General features: G+C 34.1%; 2 protein-coding genes across 3 annotated transcripts; one reads left to right on the plus strand and one right to left on the minus strand.

The window, feature by feature from the left end:
• Positions 1-3,574: 3,574 nt before the first annotated feature.
• On the plus strand, positions 3,575-27,339 carry LOC126750332 (uncharacterized). The gene is made up of 4 exons (XM_050459906.1): positions 3,575-3,707; positions 3,766-3,997; positions 26,738-26,872; positions 26,927-27,339. The coding sequence occupies exons 1-4, from the start codon at positions 3,576-3,578 to the stop codon at positions 27,121-27,123; spliced, it is 696 nt and encodes a 231-aa protein (XP_050315863.1). The 5' UTR covers position 3,575; the 3' UTR covers positions 27,124-27,339.
• On the minus strand, positions 7,710-26,514 carry LOC126750331 (uncharacterized). Of its 2 annotated transcripts, none has more exons than XM_050459905.1 (19): positions 26,248-26,514; positions 25,963-26,187; positions 25,562-25,736; positions 25,282-25,509; positions 25,142-25,183; positions 24,847-25,070; positions 24,557-24,789; positions 24,306-24,501; positions 24,073-24,253; positions 23,913-24,022; positions 23,596-23,855; positions 22,201-22,362; positions 15,343-15,680; positions 15,138-15,284; positions 14,954-15,080; positions 13,599-13,898; positions 8,299-8,529; positions 8,015-8,211; positions 7,710-7,964 (listed from the first exon to the last, which is right to left on the minus strand). In XM_050459905.1, exons 1-19 carry the CDS (start codon positions 26,411-26,413, stop codon positions 7,808-7,810), a joined length of 3,699 nt encoding a protein of 1,232 aa, XP_050315862.1. In that variant the 5' UTR covers positions 26,414-26,514; the 3' UTR covers positions 7,710-7,807. The 2 variants fall into 2 exon arrangements, with proteins under 2 accessions (XP_050315862.1, XP_050315861.1); XM_050459904.1 differs by having other exon boundaries at positions 25,142-25,238; positions 25,328-25,509; positions 26,248-26,513.
• Positions 27,340-27,460: the final 121 nt, after the last annotated feature.

Below are 27,460 nucleotides of genomic sequence, written 5' to 3' on the forward strand. Positions count from 1 at the left end.
GATTCAATTTTGAAGATTTCTTGGATATTATGATTCCTTTAGAAAATTACTATAGAATTTTCTAGATTTGTAAAAACCTTGTCCAGTATTGCGAATAAGTCATTTCCTTATAGACCCATCAAAATTAAGCATCATAAACCCTGGTCCACTAAAGGCTTACGTGTGTCTGCAAGAAACATGCGCTCTTTATCATACCTAAAAAATTTTTCGGACAGCATATTTTTAAATACAGGAAATTATATCAAAGAGCAATAAAAGCCGCAAAAGATATTTATTATAATAATAGGCTGGCTAATTCTGGTAACGTTGCTAAAGAAACATGGTCTATTGTTAACGAATTAAGAAATAAGCCTTCTTCAACTAGCACTAGCTCCTTTTCACCTGAGAATCTCAACGATTATTTTGTAAACGTGCCTAAAAACCTAATGACTACTATAACACCTTCTCATGATCCATTTTCATATCTCTCTAATGAAAACTTACAGAGTTTCTTTTTTACCCCTGTACTAATAACAGAGCTTCAAAGTACAATAAATGAAATAAGAAACAAATTATCATCTGGTACAGATGGTCTTACTCTAAAAATATTCTCAACTCTGCCTGATAACACATTAAACCATTTGAGAAACCTAATTAACAAATCATTTCAAAATGGAGTCTTTCCTAACTGCCTTAAGACTGCAATAATTATTCCCTTGCATAAAGGTGGAGATGAAGAGCTAGCTTCAAATTATCGTCCAATCGCTCTCCTTCCAACATTATCGAAGATCATAGAAAGATTGGTTAAAGAAAGGCTATTATCATTCCTGTTTAAATATAAAATACTAACTCCCCATCAATTTGGCTTCTTGAGTAATAAATGCACTAATGATGCCATGTTCTCCCTTTTTAACAGTGTTTACTCCAGTATAAACAATCATCATTCAACAGTAACTATTTTCTGTGATTTCTCCAAGGCTTTTGATTGTGTAAACCATACTATCTTGATCAACAAATTACATCACTATGGGTTCAGAGGAATGCCTCTCGTTTATGGTTTAAGTCCTATCTTAGCTACAGAAGTCAGCTTGTAAAGGTTGATACGACCATGTCTTCTAGCAGACCAACAGAATGTGGGGTACCTCAAGGTTCAGTTCTGGGACCAATTCTGTTTCTGCTGTTAACATTAGCGGCAAAATCTGTCTCTTTGCCGATGATACTAGCTTTACCTGGAGCAATCCGGATGTTGCGGCACTTCATGCAACTAATGCTAAAGACCTTACCAACATTAAATCGTGGTGCGATTCGAATCTTCTCTGCTTAAACACCTCAAAAACTAAAGTCTTATCTTATAAAGGTACTATCCAACCCTTTGTACTTAGCAACACCAGCTTGGACGTTGTTGAATCTGTGAAATTTTTGGGACTTATTGTTGACAGCTCTTTGAAGTGGGAATTACATATTGATGTTTTATCTAAAAAATTAAGTTCAGCTTGTTTTGCCATGAGATCAGTTTCCAGGGAATTAAATCTTTCGTCATCAAGAACAGTGTATTATGCCCTTTTTGAGTCCCATCTTCGTTACGCCCTTCCATTCTGGGGCACATGCTGTGCGACTCAGTTTGAGCGCATTTTTAAACTACAAAAGAGAGCGGTTCGCTATTTACTAGGACTTGATAGTTGAGCTCACTGCCAAGAAATGTTTAAAAGATTTAAAATATTAACTCTTCCATCTTTATTCATTCTTGAATCTATTTGCTTGGTTCGCAAGTATATATCAGAAATTCCTAATATACCATCTCACAGTTATCCACTTCGAAACGCAGAGCATGATCTTTATGTGCAAATCGCAAGCTCTGAATTAATAAAAAGCTCTATTCTTTACGGAGCTAAAAAATGCACAATCATCTGCCTTTGGAAATTAAATCATTGACATCTTTTCCTCGATTTCGCAATGCTTTGAAATCATATTTACTGGAGAGAGCTTTATATGCAGTAGATGATTTTTTTTAATATTAATTTTTGAGTATCATGCACGCACTGGCTAATTACTAAATTTTTTATGATGTAGAATAGCAATATTTTGTATTGCTAAATTTCTATAAAATTTTTTATGACTTTTTAAACATTGTATTAATGTTTTTGACTGTTTTTGTTACTTTTTTTATTTACTTTTCTATTTTCTTACTTTTTACATTTAGTATAGGAAATTTGACCAGGTACATTTATGTCTTTTGTACCCAGTTTTGTATATATTTATTCTGTGATTACGTATTTTGATTTATATATTTGTGTGTTTTGCTTTTTATGTATAGCTTTGTCTACAAAATTTTTTAAATTTTTTGACAATAAAGCATATTTGATTGATTGATTTGATTTCATCAAAACACATACATGGAAAGGTTTGGTGACAGGTGGATTGGAAATAATGCGTCCTGTAAGATAACGGCAAATTGAATGTTGATTGAACTGATTGAACGATTTGAATGTTTTAAATACGTTTGGAGAACACTCAAATATCGAGTTTATACGAGAGGAATTTCGAAAATATTGAAAAGATAGGGTTAACTATTATTACGGAGTTGAACAGATTAAGTAGATGAGAAATAAATCGTGCGGTGTTCAATATTCGTAAGAGAGTTCAATTGTGCACAGGGACAACAATTTGAGCACTTAATATAATTTATTTTAAGATAGATATTTTTTGTCTTTAATTTATTGAATATTTATTTATTTTAACATTTATTGGCAGTTTAAATTTTGTCTTATCAGTTTATGCACTTGCATCAGTCTTGTGCGATAAATTTAATTTTTTCCAATAATTGAAGTTTTTTAAAAATAGAAAAGTTTTACTTGTAAAACATTATTAAAAAGAGAATTCTCCAAAGATTATAAATATGTATCAACCAAATATGGCGCCCGTAAGAAAAAACAAAGTTGATGATGGTTGGCAGAAGACGAAGCCTCGTATTAAAAATCTAAAAACATTTAACATCATATAGCATCATGAAAATTAAATCGATTTTTCAAAATTCCGTGTTTTTTCGGCACCATTCGGAATTTTAAATTTTGTTTAACCGCATATTGTTAAGCTCAAAAATTATCAACTTTGCCTCAATTTAATATTCTTCGTATCTCTTATAGATTCCAACATCCCCCTGTTGAGGGGTGAATTTGAAACACCCTGTATAGGTGATTTTTGATATACAAGATGTTAAAATAACTAAACTTTGAAAGTTGCCTTGGGCCCAAAAAAAAACTATTTTTGTTTTTCTACACTCTATATTTTGGAATCCTCAAGTTGCTCCTTCGAAAAATAAAAGAATGTAATTATTGAAATTTTAGCTATAATGACTTAGCAGTTTTGTTATAAATACTAAAAATATAGTTTACCACAAAGACATGTTTATAGAAATTTGTTTAAAGTACCAGCAATATAGTATTGTTACTATTACCGGTACATTCAACGCCTCATAAACAAACCAAAACATCGTAGCGTAAACGTGTATTGTTGCACTGAATTCATCTAATTTCTTTATAAATGTCATTATATAATAATCAGCTTTTCACCGTGCAGTTTTCAGTAACACTTTCGATATGTTTTGTGTCGTTTTGTTGGTCCTCATCGTATTCCCGGATCAAAATCTCGCAGAAAAGAAAACCACGTTTGCATCGTCAAACTCCAAGTTTTACAGATTAATCAGTTTCGGCAACGATGGGAATATCAAAGTGGGTGTAATTTGACGGAAATCCGACAAGAGAAATATTTTTTTTACTTGGTTTTCAGATCGATTTGGATTTTAATGTGCCCTTCATCACCTTGCCGATCAAAAAATCCATGGAAACAGCCAAAAACGCACTGATAAACTTGAACGTGGGCGCGGTGGTGCTAGCGGGGGTTTTTATATTTGGAGCCGCAGTCACTTTACCGATTATCTTGGCGTTTTTTAATAAAAAAGGGCTGATTCCCTCCGATGGACCTTTTGGTGGATTTTATCATAAGATAAACCAACAGAGGAGTAAGTTTATTCACCTTAATATTTAGCTGTATACAGTGCACCCGTAAAGTAGCGGATAAATTCAATAAAAATGAAATATACTGTTTCTGAAAATAATGCATGAACCTGTCGATTTTAATATTGGGTTTAGGGTTTTTTCTACGTGGAAATTAAATATACAGGGTAATTAAAAAAAAGATATGACGTCATCATTATGTTTTTTAAATGGAAACCACCATTTTTTAATGCAGAATCAGAAAGAACGTTTTTTTTTATAAAGGATATGGTACAAATGAATATTGGTTACATAAGCAATTTTGAACGAAAAATGATGATAAAATGTCAAATTAAAGAAATGCATATCTAAATTAAATGTTGGTATTTTGGTTTTTTAGTATGTAACCACTATTCATTCTCTGTAAAAAAATGCATTCTTTCTGATTCTGCATTAAAAAATTGTGGTTTCCATTTAAAAAACATATTGATGCCGTCATATCTTTTTTTTTTGAGTCCACCTATATATTTCCACCTAGAAAAACCCTAAACCAAATATTAAAATCGACGGGTTCAGGCATTTTTTTCAGAAACGGTCCATTTCATTTATATTGAATTTATCCCCTACTTTTTATTAATTATTTTAATAATTTTAAGGGCCATATTGAAAGAAAAAAAAGAGAAATATGCAATGTAGGGGTTTGCTTCTTGCTACTTTTTTCTAATTAAATCGATTCTGTGCCCTTAATGACATTTAAAGCCACTTCATTAAAATGCAAGGAGGCTCAGTTCACTTCACTTTTGTTTTATTTAAAACTTTTAGGCCTGTTTATATCAAGTTGGCTACTTTTTCGCAATGGGTAAAGCAATCCTTGTAAGTGTATTGTCAGAATTGACAGATGCCATTATGAACGGGTTTGGTGCCCAATAATGTGAGTTTTCTGTCCGTAGTTTTTAGGAATTAAATCGTACGTTTTGTGCGCGTTATGCTCTTCATAACGTCAATGAAGCACCTAGTACAAATCTCATCAAATCTTGGATAAGCAAATTTGACGAAAAGTTCTGCTTAAAAAATTCACCCTCCCGAAACCAGGAGGGTGAATGAAAATATGCCGCGGTTCTCCAGTTACATAAATCTAATGATTTTTGAATTTTGAAGAAGACCTGAATCTTCAATTAAAGGAAACAAATTATCCTATACGATTGACGCTTGGAAACCAAATGTTAGAAGGATTTGATAACCTTGACAGAATTGTCTTCTCGGATGAGACACATTTTTATTTGCATGGATGCGTCAGTAATAGCTAAATAGTCGTTATTGGTCGGAAGAAAATCCCCGAGAATAACATCAATCTCCATATATACCCCATCTATAAAGTTACTGTTATTGGGGCAGCAATTATTTCTTCCAGAGGCGTAATATAGGCGGCCCATACTTTTTTGAATATAACAATGGCCAAACAGTAATGGTTAATTTTGTCAGGTATGCGGCACTGATTAATAATTTTTTTGGCCCTACCCTCAAAATCTTTTATTGAAAAAGCTTTAATGAGCAGTGGCGGCGTCAGCAAGATATGGCTATTTGCTATATATCAAATACCACGATTGAATCTGCAAAAGCACTGTTCCCAAATAAACAGATATTAAAAAGAGACAATATTACCTGTCCCCCACGAAGTCTGACTTTGCTCCAAACGATTTATATTGCGTCTTATCAAATTTAATTCAGCTTAAAAATCGTATTCAGCAAGAAATTGAAACCATTACTCCTGAATTATGCACAATTGTAGTGGAAAATCTAAGACAGCTTCTTGGAAGAGTGCCAGGGGCAGCAAATGGGCGGCATCTCGATGATGTTTTTTTCCACACATGAATTTCGACATTTTTAAATAAAGTTTGTCTATGAAGTTAATGATTGCTTAGCATTTAAAAGAATTTGCCAGTTTTGTAATGGTATTTACTGGCGCTTACTAATTTTTTCTATCTCCTTTCGATCTTCTGGGTTGTTTATAAAGTTTGTAGTTGGTTATCCAACCATTATCTGGGGCGCCACCCTCAAGTTTAATGTGGATGAGGGACCACGGCCTATCGGGTAGCCTTTAGACAGTGGAGAAAGTAATCCAGGTCTTCTGTGTGAATAAAACAATAGGCAATATTGCAACAAAATCACATTTATTCATCCCAAAACCCAACATGTCATCTCTTTACTAACACTTCTCAATAAGCCTTACATACGGCCAAATTCAATACGGTACGGTGCGGGAAGAGGAGGAGTGCAATGAAGAGAACCCATCTCGGTAAGCAAAATGTAAAAAGCGGGACGGTAATTTATGGCAGTGAATGAACGGATCAGATACAGCCCAGAGAAAATAAAGTATGAAACGGTCGGTATTAATCGCGGGATAATTAAGCGGTCTAATATAAATGCGGTCGCTCGTAACCTCGGCTAATTCTGTTTAAAATGTCGGTAGACGCGGTCTTAATTATGTAGGTAGAAGATGGCAAGGTTGTCAGGTTGGGAATAATGGGATAATATCCAATGCAGGGTGATACCTCGTAACGGTCCGACACGTAGCACCCTAGCACTTTTTAAGGAATACACAGTGTTACCCCGTAACGGTCCGGCACGCAACCCCGTGTATCCTGTGGATATTAGGAATAAGGAGATAATGTCCAATGCAGGGTGCTACCTCGTAACGGCCCGACACGTAGTCCCCTAGCACTTTTTAAGGAATACACAGTGTTACCCCGTAACGGTCCGGCACGCAACCCCGTGTATCCTGTAGACACTAGGAATAGGAAAAAGGAATTTGCCTACCTTCTTACCTATTATACTTACATGCTGACAACAGCGGCGGAGCGATGTACGATACTGTGGGGCTTACCTCGGTCGGTCTTCTCGGTCGGACTGCCACTCAACAAACTGCGGACTCAGCGGACTGCCGCAACTTTCCGCCATCAATTCTTTTCTCAAAAATTCAAAATGCTGAGGTCATAAAGCACTTAATGACATTTTTAAATAGTTCATCCTTCTAAAAAAAATAGCACTAAAAGAGAACCCACATGATATATTTTAATGTAATATTATAAAAAAGTCACTTAAAGGCGCTATTTTGAAAAATAAAAAAAAATAAGTATTGAGATAAATGTCCCATGTGTGAGCTTTTTTCTTACAATTTTTTGTTCGAATTAAGACAATACTGAGCTCTAAGTCAGCTATTTTAAGCACTCTATTTAAAATACATAAATTTTCCTGCAATCAAATTTCAGGGTGAGTGTCAGAGGTATTTTCATGAATACGTCATTTTAGTTAAAAAAAAAGTTATAAGAGTACCAACATCCAATAATAAAAATAGTCAACTAAAGGCACCATTTTGAAAGAAAATATCTCAAATGGATCGGTGTTTTAATTCTTATTTAAAAAATATATAATATGGGTGTCTTGTTTAAGAAATATTTTTTGTTTTTTTTTATTTTTTTTACACCTGCATACACAACACTATATTTCGCAAAACCTAGATATCAAACCCCACATCTTTTATATTTACCATTTTTTTATACAGAGTAGTCCAAAAAAGGGGTGAAAAATATAAGGAATGGCTCTGCACTATATGGATGCTCTTTTTTAGCAAACATCAGAAATTTCAGAACAAGAAATCATTGATCTTTATTTATGAAAGATTAAGTTAAAAAATATTTCATTAAAAATAATAGGTAGTAAATAATAATATACAATGCATAAGTTTAAAAAAATGTATTAAAGTATATGATATTACAACAGAACAAAAGCAAACATAATAAGACAAAACAATATGACCACTCCAACTGAACAAAGAATTATTTTTTCTTGCCCTTGCCCTTCTTCCCTTTGTCTTTCTTTTCCTTTCCCTTTCCTTTATCTTTGCCTTTGCCTTTTCCTTTCTCCTTTGCCACTTCAAAGTCTTTAGGGTCGTACTGGGCTTCGCAACACGCGACATTCGGTTTCTTTTTGAACCTTAAACACGAACATTGCAATATACATTACGAGAGTCACAGAGAAAGTACCTTTCCGGGTGTATGATGCCCGCCGGAGGAGTGAATTCAATGTCCAGCTCACTATCTGAAGAAGAGGAAGCACCCGACGCGTTTTCCTCCAGAGGAGCCTCGCCGTCGCAGTAACAATAATCGTCTTGCGGTTTTTTGTTTTTTGTGATTTTAAAGGTCATCGGTGTGCATTCCATGTAGGGATCCTCGTTTTCAGCCTACAACAAGCAATAAACAAAAGTGTTGGCTACAGTCTGTTAAGCAAATCAATACAAAGTTCCCTATAGATGATATATTGAACTCACCAATGTGTTGGGATCTTTCAAAGGATTCATGGTGATCCAGTAAGTGCCCTCTTTCTTTTGGATCTGTAACGTCGGTTTCGGCACCACCTTAACTTCGCCCTCGTCAAATGTGGTTCCGTCCTTTTTAAATGTGGGCACCCGTAGGTGCCCCAGCCCTTTCGATTGGCGGTGCGCCCGAATCCGTGCCGCGATCGTTTTTGTGAGGGCCCCCGGTCTCCAACCACGTCTTGGCTAAAAACGATCGATAACTATTCAATTTCTTGGTTAAAAATTACAAAAAAGTAGGGTTCCTCGACTAATTTATATTAAGTTTTGAAAAAGTTTAGTTTTTTTTAACAAGAGTTGAAAATATAAAAATATTATTGACCCAATTAGAAATAAAAGAATGGCCACTCGACAAATTTATAAACAGTTCAACATACTATAGGACTAGGACAGAAAATTATAGTAGGTCGTGTGTTCCCGGACGCTTAAGCATTTTTTTGCGAAAACTATACATCAAATGGTAAAATCAGATATGTTATTTTAAAATGGAAGCATTAGTTATTAGCATTAGTTAAACTGTTTAAAAACCTATATGGTCAAACCCAAAAACATGTATAAATATGAATAACAGTGTGACACATAAATAAATCCCTATAAACTACGGAAAAAAATAAAGCCTATTTTGATACTTTGCAAAAGTCACAAATGTAATTTTGAGCAGATAGTGGTATGTCTGCAAATTTCTCGTACTCGCACTTTTTGTATTTAAGACATTAAATCCAGTCCTCGTCAAACATACCTTAACGTAGAAGATAGGCCACTCTCATTTGAATTTTGTTTTGCTTTAGGAGTATTCTTTGAAGGCGAATTTTCTTTTTACATTTTGTGGATTTTCTTCTCTTTAAATTCCATTTGCTTTCTTTGCCTATAAACGAGCTAATTTATACGGTGAGGATTTTAGAATTTCACTCTTTTCCGTTCTTCTATTTCTGCTGGCAACTCTTTTTTGAGCGCTGTTGGGGATTGGAGACATTTTTTTCCTAGACTTTAAGAACTTTTCGGGAATCTAAAGACGTTTTTGGATTTAACATAGCCTTACTGATTTGTTGCTTAGAAGTAGGAATTCGAGGTGAACTTTTGGGAACTATGAATATGTTATAGTGCGTGTTTTTTGTTAACTGTTTAGTGTTTAGATTTGTGCTGCGCAGGAACGTATGGAATGAACTTCAACCGTCACTATGATTTGATTAATTATCGTGCCATTTTCATGGGATGCTTTGCTTTCTCGAGATGTAGTTAATGAATTAGAAGTCACTGGATGAACTTCTGTGTTCTTCTGTTCTTGGGTGTAATTGCTTGATAGACAAGTGATGAAATATCAAATTGTACAATTCTAGCACTAGGATGTTGTCTCAGCCAAGAAGTACATGCTTCATTATAAGGATTTTTAAATGGCTTAATAACGGTTCTGTCCAGTGGTTGAATCTTATGTGTTGTATGTCGTGGAGTGCTTAGCATGTGAATATTATTTTCCTGTAAAAATAGAAGAACGTCCAGATCTGTGTGGCTACTATGACCATCCAATAAAATTGGATTTGTTGGACTTGGTTTAGTGTACTTCACGAATTCTTTAACCATGTTAAAAAAAACACTGCTGCTGCATGAGTGACGCCAATTGCCTCTTGTGGTGCTCTAAACAGCAATCGATCATTTATTTTCATTTTTTGGTATCTTAAAAGGCCAGGAATAAATCGGCCTGTAACTTTTATTGATACGCTAACGGTCACATTTTGGCCTTACACATGTTAATTTTTGTTTCATGGCCAATTGTGCTAAACTTTTTTATAATTTTTTTTGAAGGCATGTTACACCAGTTTCGTCTGCATTAAAAACAAACGAAGGCGAAAATCTACAGATTTTTAGGAGATGGTCTAACTTTTCATGAAACAAACGCACTCAAGGTTTATTGGATCCAACGGCTCTGCTCAAACTTGTTGTTTCTGATAACCGTAATGATAGGTCAGGATGCATAGCGATTTAGGAAATGATGGTAAGGATCCTTTCCAGCTATTTTTTTCTGTGTTGAATCTAAGTTAAATAGTCAAATTTTCTGCCACATCAAAAGCTATCATAAGAAATTATTTCTTTGTCAATGGCATCAATTTACTCTCCAAATCTTTAACATGCTTGACTAACAGATCTTCATAATTTCTGGAAAAAGTTGATAAAAATCGACCAATTTTCACTTTTAAACTTAGGCGAAATTGAGCGATTCCGAGGGATATTGGGCACTTTTTGGAGAATTAAGCCTGGTCGCCGCATCCCGAACAATGTGGTTTTCCTTTCACATTTATAATTTTTCTGTTTATCAATATAACATGGTGGTCCGTTCACATTTAGTTTGTGAACGTCCAAATAGTTAAAATTTTTTCTTTTTATAATATTTCTTTGTTTTTCTCTCCAAATTAAAACTACCATTTCATTTAATTTAATTTTCTCCTTTTATTATAACCAATTTAATTAATATTTTTATCTTAAGTCTTAACAACAACAAATCTGCGCGTGTACGATAGCCTTTAAATTTCTAAATTCCTTTGGTTTGTGCTAAACGGAGACCAGAAAGAAGACGACTTCCTTGTTAGCACTTTATCATCGCGCATTGATTCCAGTGTCGTGATCTATACGTTTATTTCCGCAACTGTTGTCTTAATCTTACCGCATCACAGATCGTGATTTACTTATCAAACCCGCAACCACTCTTAGTGATTCAACCCGAATTAGAAGACCCAATAAGTCAAGAGCAGGCTTGCTGAAGCTGGATACAGACACCTTAAGGTAAGGATCTTTAAAGGATGGTTTTTTCGACCTTTCCACATTTACCTTTAATCACACAAATACAGTCCACTTTAAATCTGTCACTGAATTGTCTAAATCCACCTTGTGCTTAACTAAAAAGATAAGTAACAACTTCACAAAAGAGAAAAAAAGAAAAAGTTTTTTTTTTCTTACCAGACCAACCACATGGAATCTTATACTACATGAGCAATTGCAGTGTTAATTTTAATGAAATAGCTCAAAAATTTATATACTGAATAAAAAATAATTTTGCGACCCGAGTGTTTTTAGTTTTTTGCATTTTTTGAAAACATTTCCCATAGTAATGTATATTTTTTACATTACGTGTGAAAAATTTGGATTTTTTCACAGAAATTTTATTACAACTACTTACTACAAAAGTTGTAGATCTTTTCATTGCCTACAACTTTGCCATTTAACTTTTTTCCATAGGATTTGTAATTTTTTCCGGAAATCGAGATAAACCGATTTTTGCCCCTAAAAACTCACCCCCTTCAACTTGCCCACCTAGAATCAGGACAATAGATTTTATTCGACTATAAATTTTTTGGTTTTAAAAATTATCGATCCTGGTCTATTCACATTATAACTTAACATATATCATAACTTCTGCGACGAAGGTGGATTTCCACGTCTTCATATTTTTTTAAGACAGTTATATCCCGACCTCTGTCTACAAGAAGAGTAGCTGATGATCTTCTTTGTAAATATTCTATATGTATATAGCTCAAGATTGGGCAGGTCGGCAGGTTTCAAAAATTGGCAATCTTCTTCCTCATTAAATCACATTCATTTAGGTATATCAATAGTCTGGATCGTATATTATCTGTTTTATAATAAATTATATGGGCATGACGGATTTTTGCATCTAATATCAATGTACGCTTTAAATATTTTATAGAACATGTCAGCTACCGTAAATGAGATTTTTGTTTTGGTGTTTGTAAAATTTACAAAATATCCTGATCCTAAATCTTTAATATCACTTTCATTTGCCGCAGCTCAGTACTGCTCTATACTGCTCAGTGCTGCTACTATGTCTACGAACTGTTTTTCAGAAATGCGGTGAGTTTTAAATAACTTTAAATATGACTATTATCATTTAATGAGGAAACTCGTGATTAACCAAAACACAAATGGTTACGCTTTGGATCAAAACTGAAAAAGTTAAATTCCGCAAAAGTGAAATTTTGCAAACGCTTTTTGTGCAAATATCCCAAGTTGGTAAAGCTATATGGAAACTACTGTTTATGAACGTAAAAGGATTTATGTTTATTTACTCTGTTTAAAAACTCGAGTTAATCATTTAAAAACACATTCTATTTCAAGATTAGAACAGCGTGCAGCTGTCTATCTCTATTAAAGTTTCAGTCCATAAAGTCAAAATTTGCCAGGTGTATACCATATGGACAGTATGGACCTTCTCGACTATTGCTCTTGCATGACTCAGAGCCTCATAATTTAAAAGTTCTTGTTAAAAATCATGTGACTGAGATTCAAAAAATGATAAATGTGTCAGACTGGAGACATGTTCCATTTAGCTATAATCCGGCAGTCTTACTAGCCTGAGAGTAAAATCCAGCTAAGCTAATAAATTCTAATTGATAATCTTATGGACCTGAATGGTTGCGTAGTTAGATGTTCAAAATATACTAAAATGAAGTTTTCCGAAAATGAATTCACATTATGTGTTTTTTTTACAGCAAATGGAGCTTTGATAGACAGCAGTGTATTTGCTTTGCGGTTTTTCTGGTATAAAGTTGTTGGATATGGCGTTCGCTGCTTCCTTTATTTCAGGTGGAGTGCCACTATCCACTTCAGCGTCACTATACACAGTCATAATTTTTTTCACTCAAAAACTCAAATAACTTACTTAAAGTACTCCAGGATATACACATTTTTCTAAATTTTAATACCTAAATGATTTCTATTAATATAATAACTTGTCGAGTTGTCAAGCAACGCGTTAGCAATATCTGTTAGAATATTTCTGTTAGGCTTTCTGCCTAGTCTTTTAGTCAATAAAATACAAAATTACCATGAAAAACAACCCGGTAAATGGCGGTAAGTAATAGGTTATCTATTCAAATTCCATGAATATCAAGCCTATTATTAAACGGTCGCAGGAAGTATAGAAAATTATTCTTTTTTTATGAATGGGAAATTTCATTCGCCTACGACTCATGCGACAATTCCTATGAATAAAAAAGGAGATTTTACACACGTGTAACATACAAAACATTTTCTAGTCTTGAAAAAAACATTTAAAAATATCAAAAATTCCAAATTTCTTCACGCACTAGTGTGTACAAAAATTACTTGACGGACTAGTGCGCAAAAAAAGTCAAAATTTTTAAGGCACTAGTGCGTAAAAAGAATTTTTTAGACACTAGTTCGTAAAAAGTGAAACTTAAAGTGAGTACTTTACGCATGGTAGTTTTTAATGCCATGACAAATACCTTTAGTCCCAAAATAGGCGTGAAAACATTCCACAACCAACCCATGTGAGATGGTACATTGAAGACGGGAGTGACGCACTCCTTGTGACCCAATTTATTACCAGGATATGTGTCGCCCATGGTATACACGAATTTGCCCCTTTTCTTCCTCTTTCTCAGTTTCTTTTTGTGGTCTGTCTGTTCCCTAGCTTTCGGTTTCTTTTTTGTTATGGTGCCGTCCTCCTTCATTTCGCAGTCAGGATTTTCGCAAGCCACCGCTTCGTCACATATGACAGTTTCCTCGCAGACCGTCGTGGTTTGCTGAGAATGTTGACAAATTATTATACGACGATGACGAAATTTCGTTCTAATATAGTTTTTAAAAAAGGGAAAAGCTTCAATTCGTAATCAGTGCGAGAATATACATTATTGCACTGGTTTCGGAATGAGCACCTGAAGCGCCATGTAACCGTAATGCTTTAAAATATGCATTAAGGTATCTGAAGCATAAAAAGGTAAACTGTTCAAATGAATTCTTATGAATTGACATAACTAAATCTTTTCTTACGGAATATACAGGGTGGTCCAGATCTTAAACAAGAAATTTTAACCACATGGCTTTTAAATATCAAAGAGCTCCATTTGCATAATTTTTTTTAAATTCTACCAGTGGCTCCCTTATTGCATCGAAAACCATTTTGTCGACGATGTGAATTACGTATTTGGCGAACATGTAATTCACAATCGACGTCTAACAGATCCGATAGCAGCAGCTAGTTTTTATTTTCCTAATTCTTCGCAAGCATCAAAGGTTAAAGAGTTCTTACCTTGAGTTCACAGGAGTCGCATATACGATTTCTTTCAAAAACCTCTATATGAAGAAGTCGTAATATTGGCCCATTACATTCAATCCATCCTTCTGGTCCAACTAGTTCCTAACATTTATAGGAAAGTTGGCTGGACAACCGTTAAGTTGAAACCAAGCTATCAAATAACAAGCTAAGCTACGCTAATCTTGAATGTAGTGGAATATTTTCCCACATATTGGCATGTTCTGCCGTTAGAAATTGTAAAAAAATTTCACCGTTAACTCGTTCTAATAAGAAATAGTGTGGAAATATTAACAGTAATTTCAACTTTGATTTGTGTCGACGAGTAATATAAGATTTATCAGTCTATAATACGATATTTAAAACTCTCTATTTTGCTAAATTGTTTCAATATTTAGCCGCAATCGCGCACCGCGATATTAAATGGAAACCCTGTATAACAAACTATGACTTACTTTTGACGAAGAATACTTAGGTTAAAATAGTTGACTAAGGTCTGAACCATTCTGTATTATTACAATATTCATTTTATTGTAAAAATCTTACTAAAATTGGAAGATTTTGTCCCTTATCATCGCTTTTTCTATCAGCCTTCTCTCCGTTGCCCAGTTTGCTTTTAACTTTACTAAAATCGACAGACTTGGAAGGACAAGCTGGATTTACGCAATTAAACCTAATAATTGAACAAAAAAGTACAATAGAAATTCTTAAACAATCGGTGGTTACTGACCTTAAGGGCACCGGTTCATAAGGGCAATTAGGCACCCCGCAGGAAGGCAGCGGCTTCAAATAAGGACAATTCGGATCGTTACAAGGGTCACTCAATTTTTTCTTGTTATACGGACAGTTTGGTTCGGGGCACACATCAGATTGACCCCTTTAATATTAATACTATTAGAAATATTTCCGAGGGTGAATCAAAAACCGATCCTTACCTGGCCAACCTCTCCGGACAGTTGGGATTGGTGCACAAATCGTCACTTCCGACTTCACAAGTCGAACCTGAACCGCTGCCATCCGTCGTTTCCTTCTCTTTTTGCTTCTTGTAGTCCGCATATGGACAGTCTGGATCGGAGCACACGCTTACGCTGTCGGACGAGCTCTCTTGGCATTTATTCTTCTTTTTGCTCGCGGGACATTCCGAATTAGAGCAAATGCTTTCCTGGCTTTCTTCATCTGGTTTTTCTGATTTAATTGTGCCGAATGGACAATTGGGATTGCCGCATGGGCTTTTCCTCTTTTTATCTTTCTTCTTCTTGTCCTTCTTCTTTTTCTGAAAGGTATATGAGTTACCGGAGAACATAGGGAAACTATTGATCGATAATGCCTAGAGATTTGTATAGTCGGCGAAGGTCGGAGGACTATAACATTTTTTTTGAAAGCAGAAGCCCTTTGAATAATTTAATAGTACGCCATTTAAACATAAGATCCTTAAATACAGGTTTCGAAGAATTTTTTACTATCTATCTCAATGTCCTTTCGATTTTTTTACTATTAACGAGACGTGGTTAAATGGAAACACAGAAACAAATCGCTTTAATCTGCCTGGATATCGACTCTTAAGACGGGATAGACAGGGGCGCGGAGGAGGAATTGCTTTGTATTTGAAAAAATATATTAATATTGTCAAAATAAATCATGAAGTCGACTTATTTGAGAGCCTTGGAATAGCATTTAAAATTTAAAAAATAATCATTCGCACTTGTTTCAATTTATCGCCCTCCATCAAAGAGCATCCCAACGTTTTTAAATGATTGGGAAAACATGCTTCAATCCTTGGTTATAAACTATGACTATATAATACTGGTGGGTGCTTTTAATATCGACTTCTTAAAAATAAATTTGTATAGTAACAGATTAAGATTTATTTTGGAAGTTTTAATTTGACACAAAATATTGTTGAACCTACCAGAATAGACTTAAATACAGGTAATGGTAGTCTTATTGATTTCATAATATTTAGTAAACAATTAATATCCAAAAAATCACAATCGATTCCAATTTCAGAGACAATATCCGATCATAATTTAATTTTTTCTATTTTTGAATATGAGAACGTTAGAAAGAAAGAAACATATAATGTTTCGACAATATTACAAACGACAGATTACAATAAGTTAAACTACAACAATTTTATCACGGATGGATTAGCCATTCCATGGGAACGTACTTATTATTTAAGATTTAAGAAATATAGATGATAAAATCAATTTTTTCAATAAAAACATAGCCATGCTCTTAGACAAGCATATTCCTGTTAAAACTAAAATAAGGAAAAATAAGCCATTCTCCCCATGGATCACCGACAATATTAAACTTTTAATAAAATTAAGAAACCGTGCGAATAAAAAATTTCAAAAATGAAACCCATCAGATCTGCAATATTATCGACAATTAAGAAATTATACAAAACACGCAATAATTCGTGAAAAAACTCCATTTTTTAATCAAATAATTAACAAAAAAAGGCAAAGAATTTTGGACCGTTGCTAAAAAACTTAAGTTAATTAAAAAAAAACATATGCTGGTCCCAATTAATTTATGTAATCCCGATGATATTCAAAACCACTTCCAGAATGTTACCAGTTTACCAGATACAACCAACCAAGGCATCATCTAATATTATAAAAATAATAATTTTAACAACGAACAGTGTTTCAATTAATAACTATTAAAACCAGCGCAAAAGGAATAGACCGATTGTCGATTAAAGATATCAAATTTTGTCTGCCGTTTTGCTTAAATCTATTGGTCAATATTATTAACAAATGCATTTTACGACAAAAATATCCATGAATATGGAAAAAGGCAATCATAAAGCCTATAGCTAAGATAGTAGAGCCAAAGGAAATTTTAGATTTAAGGCCAATAAGTATACTGACAGCTATATCTAAGGTCATTGAGAAACATATTTATAACCAGATATTTAGTTTTGCCGAATCTTTTAATATAATTCCGGTTTGCCAATCTGGATTTTTAAAAAATTTTAGCACTTCGACGGCGTAAACATATTAAACGACATAAGGATTAACGGGGAACAAAATCGTCCTACTTGTATGGCATTACTGGACTTCAAAAGCCTTCGATGCCATAAATCACGAATTATTATTAGCAAAATTACAATTTTTTGGTATGTCACTTGATGGTATCAATTTTTTAAAGGATTATCTACATATCGACAGAGTTGTGTGATCGTTAATCAGATCTCTGAAAACAAAGTCTCCATATTTATGCCCTGTAATCGAGGAGTATCCCAGGGGTCGATACTCTCACCCCTGCTTTTTTCAATATATGTATCAGATATGCAGGAAACAATAATGTACTCGAGATTACAACAATATGCTGATGATTCCCAAATATACATACCTGCGAAATTTAAAATACAGTGCAAGAAAAACTTAATTTAGACTTATTAAACCTAAATGCTTGGGCAGAGAATCATAACCTTAAGTTGAATGCCACTAAATCAAAAATTCTAATAATGTCGGCAAATAATATATTAAGGGAAAATATAAAAAATACTATTTCTATTCAAATAAATGATACACAAATCCCAATAGTATCAGAAGCAAAAAACCTTTTTTTTCTCACCCCAAAACAGTAATATCTACTTTGCGAAAGTCTGGTTTTGTCTTTGTTCGATTATGGGGACGTAATTTATGGAGATTCCTTATCTGTAAGTACCAAAAAGGCTATTCAAAAAGTTCAAAATTCCTGCATGAGATTGGCATATAACATTCCATATAGACATAACGTAAAACCGTATTTTAACGCTATTTAAATTCTTAATATAAATATTAGAAGACTATACTGCACATTCACATGTTTGTATACAGAGTCATAAAAAGAGGACAACCGGCATATTTAAGACACCGGCTTCAAGAATTTGTCCATTCTCATGCAACTCGAAATAACGATTTTATTGTACCTATCCACAGATCAGCAGCTTTTAGGCGTTCTTTTAAATTTGTTGCTGTTCAGATATGGAACAGTCTCTCCCAAGAACTAAAGGAATTACCTCTCCAAATTTTTTTTTAAGCAAGTCAAATTAAAAATACTTTTGGGACAAAATAATAATTGATTTTGTTTTTTCTTATATGTATTTGCAAAAAAAAATACAGTTTTAGGTGTCTCCGACTAGTTTCGCTCGTTCATCTGCATTTCTCTGCATGCCGGTCCCCCTTCTCGCTTTGTCGCATCAGCGCTGCCTCCCTAGTTGAGTAAGTTGGTATACCCATTCCCCGTTGAGGGTATATAACTTCATGTGTGTGCATGTCTTTTGTTTATTAATATTTTTCTTAGTGGTTTTTCTTGATTTTTTTATGTTTTTACATTCCTATTCAAATGTAGGTTCTTTTAATTTTGGCTCATAAATATTTAAAATGGATTGCAACAGGAATGTAAATAGTTGTTTAAGGTCTTTAAAAGGGTTGTCTCACTTATATGTACTACAGTTTACTGATGGTGCAATGGTGCAGGCAAACGGTTGTTTTAATCAAGAGACACTCCTATAGTCGCCTTCGCTCTTATCGTGCGGGTTCAAAGGTCACCACGTAATATGAATCAAATTGAAAAATTGGCTGCCAAAATGTTATTTCCTTGAGAGTTTGACAATACATTGAACGCCGTCATGTGACATATTAAAGCCGCGTATACACCTTAGATCATAATTATTAACTGACGTGATGCCTTTAACGCCGTAAAAAATGTCTGCGGAATACTACGTATCCGAGATTCGACATGTAAAACATACGTTGGTTATTTCCTTTCATGACGTGAAAAAGCCCATAAGCACAGCATAAGGAAGACTATTAATGACTATTAAGACTATTATGTAATTATTTAAGCTGTGCCATAAGCATAAAGCCCGTTGGGTATACGCCTCATCGGTATATGCCTAGAATCCCCGATATTCTGCTAAGTTGCCGGACATAATATTTACTTTTCTTTGTTGAAAAATTGTCCGAAATAGACGGAATTCTCAATAACAATTTTTCTTTACGCAATAATATCTAAATCTAAGCATTTTATATTTTTTTATGAGAGCAAAAATGCCTCCCTAGCCTTTCATTAAAATTGTACATATTTCATTTAAAAATGGTTGTTACCTAAATTTTTGAGAAATTAATATACGATTTAGCATGACGATTAACATATGTGCATAACATACTAATTTCTTGATTTCAGGGCACAGCGTCTAATTTTTAACGATTATTTGATCTTGTCTTCTTCTTTGTTTATGTGTGATTTTTGTAATAATTATTGGGAAACTATAAATTTTGGTATAATGACAAACAATTAATTTGAATTGTGTGTGATGCAGTGCAGTCAGAGGCCAGAAAACTACTTTCTTTGTTTAAAGGCAAGTTCATGTTGCAATCTCACTTTTAAAATGACATTTTAATTTTATGATTTATTATTTGTCGTTCGACCCAATCTATACGTTGATGCACAGAAAATTAAAAAAGTTGTGTTATCTTTTTTTTATATCAGTTAAAAGTCAAAAAAAGATAAAAAATAACTAGAAAAAAAACCGGCGAGCATTTCTATCTCCCAGGGCATTCACCAATTTATTTACTTAGCTTTTTTTAAAAAGATAAATACGAGGGAGCTACGACAGTTCTTTAAAATGTCGTTTTCTTATGAATATTTATTTATTTACACATTACAAGGCAAAAAAGGATTGAAACTAACTGTTAAAAAAATTGAGAATGCGTCGGGCATATCTATCTACAAGCGCATTCACCAATTTATTTACTTAGCTTTGTTTAAAAAAAATTGTACTTTTTAATTATACCTAAATAATAAACAAAATGCAAAAAAAAAACTAATTATTTTAATAACAAAAAAGAAAATAAGGGATTGCTTAGAATGTACAAGAAGAAGTAGCTAAGGCGCTTGGAATTAGTTTAAGAATGGTGCAAAAAGTTGTATATGAAAACAAGAACAATCTTATTTCCAAGCAGGAAACAAAGTGTAAAAGAAAGAAGCCGAAGACTGAAGATTTAAGTGAATGTGTAAAAATGAAGTAACAAATTTGACTAAAAAAAGAAACTAATTTTAACTATCATTATCACTAACAGAGTCGGAAAACTCTTCGTCATTTTCCGAATCTTCTTTAAATGGAGCAATGATCAATGGTTCAACTTGGATATCGAGTACTTTTTCTCTCTTCCAGCAGGTTCTAATAATGTTTTCTGTGTGATCCACTGATTTCCGCCAATACTCCTTTGTGATGTGATTCAATGCCTCATTCCAAACAGCTTCAACCTGGTCAGATCTAAGCCCAGCACCCACATGCTTCTCATAATAAGATTTTGACCGTGCCCATATAAGCTCAATGGCATTAAACTGACAATTGTATGGTGACAATCTTAAAACTTCATGGCCATATTCACGTACTATTTCGTCAACAGCATATATTTTTGGTCTTTTCAGCGATTTTGCAATTGAAAGAAGTTCGGATTTTAGCATATATGGCAAGGGATTCTGATTTTCTTTTACTAACCATTCATAAATTTCGCTTTTTCTCCAACTTCCATTTGGTTGTTTATTCAAAATTCTTGAATGATACGACGCATTGTCTAATACTATTAAGGAAGGTTCTTGCAAGTTCGGTATTAACTGTTCCTTTAACCATTTTTCAAACATTTCGCAATTCATATTGTCATGATAATCCATACTTTTAGACTTAGAGGAAAAAATTAAACTTGCACCTGGAACGAATCCCGTTGAAGACCCGGCATGTAAAATAATAAATCGTTTTCCCTGACCACATCCTTTTTTTCTTTTCACGCTTTTCACAGATTCATCTTGCCAAGATTTTATTCCACTCCCGTTTGAAAATATCAAAGTTTCATCTAAGAATACCACTTTCCTTAACTTTGATTTTTCATTTTGTGTATATTGTCTTAAAAATCCTATTCGTTGGCTCACAATATTTGGTAGTTCACACAAATATCTTTTATTGCAGTCTTTTTTATAGCGAAAACCTATGCTTTTAATTAATTTTGATAAAGCAGAAAGTCCAATTTCCAAAGTGCCGCGTTGCTTTAAAACATCCCTCAGAAATGGCAGCGTTATATTTGTTTTTAGCCTATATAGTTCATAAATCCTATCCCTTACTTCCATTTTTATACATTCACTTAAATCTTTAGTCTTCGGCTTCTTCATTTTACACTTTTTTCCTTCTTGGGAATAAGATTGTTCTTGTTTTCATATACAACCTTTTGCACCATTCTTAAACTAATTCCAAGCGCTTTAGCTACTTCTTCTTGTACATTCTTAGGCAACCCTTTATTTTCTTTTTCGTTCTCGAAGTAATTAGTAACATTAAGTACCATTTTTTTGGCTTGAGGATTTAGAAATCCACAAAAAGGCTTTTTCTTTTCCATAATTTGAAATTTAAATTATCTTGTGACAAATAATGTCATCCGTCAATCGAAACGAGACAGGCATGTTTGTTATGAAAGTAATTGTTTTAGAACCACTGACATTTATCATTTTATCTTCTTTTGATACATTAACGCTGCATATATCTGTTTCATTTATCTAACGCGTTGTAGTTAAAAAACGTTGTTGCGCAAATTGAAATGAAACGTAACTACAAAAGTTTGTCGTTGATAATCCGATACACCCGCACGATAAGAGCGATTTTGACTATATTTGTCATAATAAAATAAGGGACCCCAAAAATGTAATTTGATTATAAAACTTACAAATAAAATCTTTTTGTATTTGTATTTGTATTTGTATATGAGTTAAGTTGGCATTTAGAATTTAAAACTGAATACCTTGTTGTTCCTAGAAATACAATCTGGATTAGCACAATCCACAAATTCCCCATCGATATTCTGATCTGAATGATCGGCAAAAGGACACTCGGGGTTAGAACATAAGTTGTCTTTATCACCCTTTTTCTTCTTCTTTTGTTGCTCTTTTTCTTGTTTCTCTTGCTAAAAAATGTAATCTTTAACAAATTTAAATTGTTATTTATCTATTTTTAACTAGTTAGTTCAATGACACCCATCCAGAAGATTTTCTCAACAATTAAAATAAACTCACCATCGTGGTACTAATTTTTAGCTAATTTTTATGAACTAATATATTGATAAAATCAAAATTTTGAACACTTGCCCCAATTCTAAAGTACACTCAAAGTAAAAGGAATAAATTGATTTAAAATTCTATTTTTTTCTTCTTTTATTTCTTTGGATACATCGATTAAATTGTAACAATATACAGAGTGCCTGAAGGAGAAACCATGACGTCAAAATTCAGTTTTAAATAGAACATCGTGTATATTATGACGTTTTACAATTCTGTGATATATTTTTAATACTTTTTTTTTGCAAACCATATGCCTTTAGTTTGACAAAAACGAAATATTAAGATTAAAACAGAAATTTATTCTAGATTTATTGCAACTAATGTTTAATAAGATTCAATGCGTCCTTTGTTATGAAAATATTACTTACAGGGTGTTTCAAGCAGAAACTATGATGCCAACATTAATTTTTTATTTGATTTCTTAGAAAGTAAGTAGAATCCAGTTGGAAGTTGATTTATCGACCAAAATGCACTGAAGTAAATGGACAACAAATTGAACATCAGTTAACAGCAATAAATATTGTATAAATTTTTATTTTTTAATGTTTCATTAGTCTATTACGTCAAATTTGCCAAACTGCTTACTTTAGGCATATGGTATGTTATACAAAAAGTATTCAGAATATATCATAAAATTGTAAAATACCATGATATACATCATGCCATACACAGTATTCCATTAAAAAAATATGTTGACGTCATAGTTTCTACTTGAAGTACCCTGTATAGAAAATTTTTATTATAAAAAAAGCGTAAGTGACAATGCTCATTGTCCCATGTCCAAAAAATGAAAGAAAAAAAAATACTTGAATTTTAATGATTTTTGATATGATAGGCCAGTAACATTTGGTGCATCTACTTGTATTTTAAATGAATTTGTTACTTTCATCTTGAATGCACTGTATCTATCTGTTCTATTTATTTCTAATATTTTTTAAAAGTTATATTTCTCAAAAAAATGAAGATTAACTCTTCAATATATTAATCACTTTTAGCTATTTTTTGCCTGCTATTTTAACCAAATAATTGCTTAGCTATTTTAACTGAATAATAAAGTTTTTATCCTAATTAAGAATTACCTCCTCCATCGGACAACTCTTCATGGCAAAAGGACACGTGGGAAATCCACAGGGTTGCGGAAAAGCATAGGGACACAAAGGACTACCACACGGTCCCGTTTTAATCTCCTTTTTCGTTTTCAACTTCTTTAACTTCGCAGGTTGGAAGGGACAGTTCAGGTTGGAGCAGGGGCCCTTCGGTAGAGGATCGGGACAATCCCAATGGATGGGGGGCAACGGAGGCGCGAGCGGGTATTTACAATGCGGATCACCACAATTTGCTATGCATAGTTTGCTATTTTATTCTCACTTAAGTGTTTTAACAAGAAAAACCTTACAAGCTAAAGCGGGCGGCAAAAATTGAAGTTCGAACTCGGCATCTTCGTCCACTAGACCTAACTTATATTTAGTGTATGCGCATTTGGGATTTCCGCAGCCGGCAGGGTACCTGGCGAACAAACTGTTAAATTTTGATGCTTGTCAGCAGAATCGTCAAACCTCTTTTTCTTGGTGTCTCCGGCATAAGGACAGCCCTCAACGTTACATGGTGGCTCGTTACAAGAAATGGTACTGCCCTCTTGCGTCGTACGTGGACGATCTTGATCGCACATTCGCTTACATGTGTCATCTGCTAAGGTCTGCGCGTATGGACAAGTTGCTTGACCACACGGTCCTATGGCTACAATATTTTCATTAAAGACAATAATAAATTTGTTAATAACGGGATAAACCTTTTTTGTATTCCGCTAATATACTGTCAAACTGATCCATGACTCCTTTGCACTCGATCATGGGCGACATGGGCATCAGGGCGTTTTCGCCCTCCATTTCTAATGGTTCCACTGGATCTGAGCCGCCTCTAAGTCTTTCAGGGCATAAAGGACAGGTAGAACTGTGCCATTTCGGGTCTTTTTTCTTTTCGGGTTTCTTTTGTATGGAAAAATGTACAATAAAAAATGACAATAATAAATAGTCCCTTCACCTTTGATTTGTGACCGTCTCCCGACCGTTTCATAATTTTACATGGTTTCGGAACTGGCGCAGGTTCGTTTCTAGGAACGAACGGCAGTTCCTCGTGTTTTGGTCTGGAAAACACCCCGTACGGTCCATACTCGCACATGGTGCCGTAAGTGTGACTCAATCCGTATGTAACTGGTGGTTCTACATCTCCGTGGATGGTACCTAAAGCTGTTCCTGTCGCTAATGGTCCAATGCCTTAGTAAAAAATGATTGCGTATAAAAGATATTTTTGTAGAGAAGAGGCAAAAGTACCGTATTCCTTAAACTTCTTGGCAGCCGGACAATCCTTGTTGCCGCACAACTTTCTCGCAATTCTCTCAGCAGTCATCTCCACAATTTCGTCATCCTCGTCCACAATTTTTAAACTGGTGTCCGCCAGCTTGCCCCCAACCGACCTCAAGAATGATTCCGTGCGACCCACGTTCTTTTTCTGGATGGTCACAGTGTTTTGATCTTTCGTTGTTTTCACATCGGCACTAATAAGGGCACAAGGATGTTGAGAATAAAATAGAACTATCTCTTCGCTACCCCACACCATTTTTCTTACCTAATTATATTCAAAAGATCAAAGAACTTGTTCTCCGATGGTCTAAAACAGATAGATACAATATCGAAATCTTCTTGAAAATCAAGTCGGATCCCTCCTAAAACAAGTCGCAATTCGTCACCATTAAGCCCTGCACTTACCTGTTGAATTGTAGTATGAGGGCCTTGAAAAACCTCTCGACGGTACCTTCGTCGTTCAGCACTTGGTACGTGCTGTCCTTGGCTACCATTCCTCCCGCCTCTCGTTCAAATAGTTGAGTAAGCGAGACGTTCTCTTTTATCAACAATTGTGAGGGGAGGCGTGCTTTCGCATCGATGACTCCGCTGTACAGTGGAGCCACCAGGGGCTGAACCCTGTCATCATTATGCCTACATCAAAGAAGTATTTAAATCGGTTCAAAAGATTTGAATTAAACCATACCTTTCCACTTCGAATATCCTGGAATTGTGGCGTTGCCTGAAAAGGTAAACCTCCTTGGGGCCTTCGTCCTTGATTTGAAACAGGGTCTGGATGTTCGGTCCAAAGCAGGACATTCGTAGGAACACGTTTATCGTGGCGGTGGTGTGGTTATTTTGATTCTTTAGCGGATAATTCTCTTTAAAGTAAAGAGTTATTTAATAGTGGTTAAAGTTTTATTTAATAAGCCTTGAAGTTCTACCTATTCTATTATAATTTTATTGTTATAACTTATTAATGAAGCAAGAAATTTAGAAATCACCTTGAATAGCGAGACAAGGGAAAATCATTGAGGAAGTACTTCAGTCCTAAAGTGTTACTAATTTAAAATTTAAACAAAATTTATGAGCTAAAAAGAAGAATACCTTCAATGGTTGTGGACTTGACTATACCGAGTGACTCAAAAAACTTGATCATTTCTCCAAACTCCTTGTTCCAGGTTTGCTTAACTGATCCGAATTCTTTGTTGTCGTCGTATAGGGTGATGAAGAACGGATCGGTCTGTAGCAGTTGCCGCAGTACCGAGGATCTCGATACAAATAGGAATGTTTTGCCGTAGTTCATGTGAATCTTACATTTTTCTGAGTCCTCTACGATTTAGTGTATGTGACTTAATTCGAATAGCATGGTGAATGCAGAGGATTACTTACCCTGGATCACGGGTGACGAGAAGTACGTGGTACCGATATCGAAATTGATCAGATTGGCGAACTTAAAATTGACGATCAAATTGTCGATGTTCGTTATTTGATACTTCTTCTCCATTTCGATCTGGCTTATGATCATCTCCACGAGGTAAATCTGTGAGGTGGGCATTTTTTCTTTCGATAGTACAATGAACTTTTAACTGATAATTTTATGATAACAAAAAATGACGCTTGAATTTGAAAACTTGCTGACAAACTCGTCTGTCAAATTGAACAATTTTTCAGGTATATACAGGTAATCACATTTTCATCTTTTTGATATAAAAACTAACGTAATTATATTAAATGATTCATTATTAAGATTTATCTTATGCGCCTCTGGTGGTCTCGCCTTCTCTTACTCTTGATTAGTTCAATGACAAATTTTATCATTGCATAGGCGTGTTCAAAAGGGTCAATGGCGAACCAATATAAAATTATTTTAAACTTTCAGGTGAAGATTCCCCTGTATGGAAATACTTGATGACAATCGATAAATCACTTATGGACAATAATGTGGATATAACGTCGTGCAGCCAAAGGATGTTGTGCTGGGCAGTAGAAAGTTCTTCAAAAAACGTTGCCAATGGTATAAAAACCTTCTTAAAACCATATTCGAATTAAGAAAAATCATCAATTTTAGGTAAAGGATCCAGTGCTGATAAAATATTCGATGGTCTGGTAACGAACCGCTGGGTCCAAGAAAACATGTTGAGTTCAGTGTACCTGGAGGCTGTCAATAGTGGTCTAAGTGGAATAAATTGCTCCCAAGTATATAAAATGTGTCAAATGAACTACGACTGGCTGAAAATATTTATTAACAAGTTTAATGGGACTTAATGGGTTTCTTACGAAATGTCGTTTGACTGAATAAAACACAATTAATGTTTAGAAACTTCTAATTACACATTTTTTTATTTATTTAAAAGAATTAGGGCTGTTGCAACTGTAGCTTAAGGCTAATGGCTAATTAAAAGTATATTTTGATTTTTCAGAAAATTTAATAATATCAATATAGAAACTAGGAAATTTATAATTCAACTAAATCTTTCGAGAAAAATGAACCAATTAAATTAATCCTAACTACCCTTTTATATTTACTACTGTATGTTACGATAATACTTTTTATTGATGGTCACATTTCATGATAATTAATACTGCATTTCCGCACTTTTTA

The sequence above is a fragment of the Anthonomus grandis genome, chromosome 2, assembly GCF_022605725.1.
Source record: "Anthonomus grandis grandis chromosome 2, icAntGran1.3, whole genome shotgun sequence".
NCBI classification, from domain to species: Eukaryota; Metazoa; Arthropoda; class Insecta; order Coleoptera; family Curculionidae; genus Anthonomus; species Anthonomus grandis.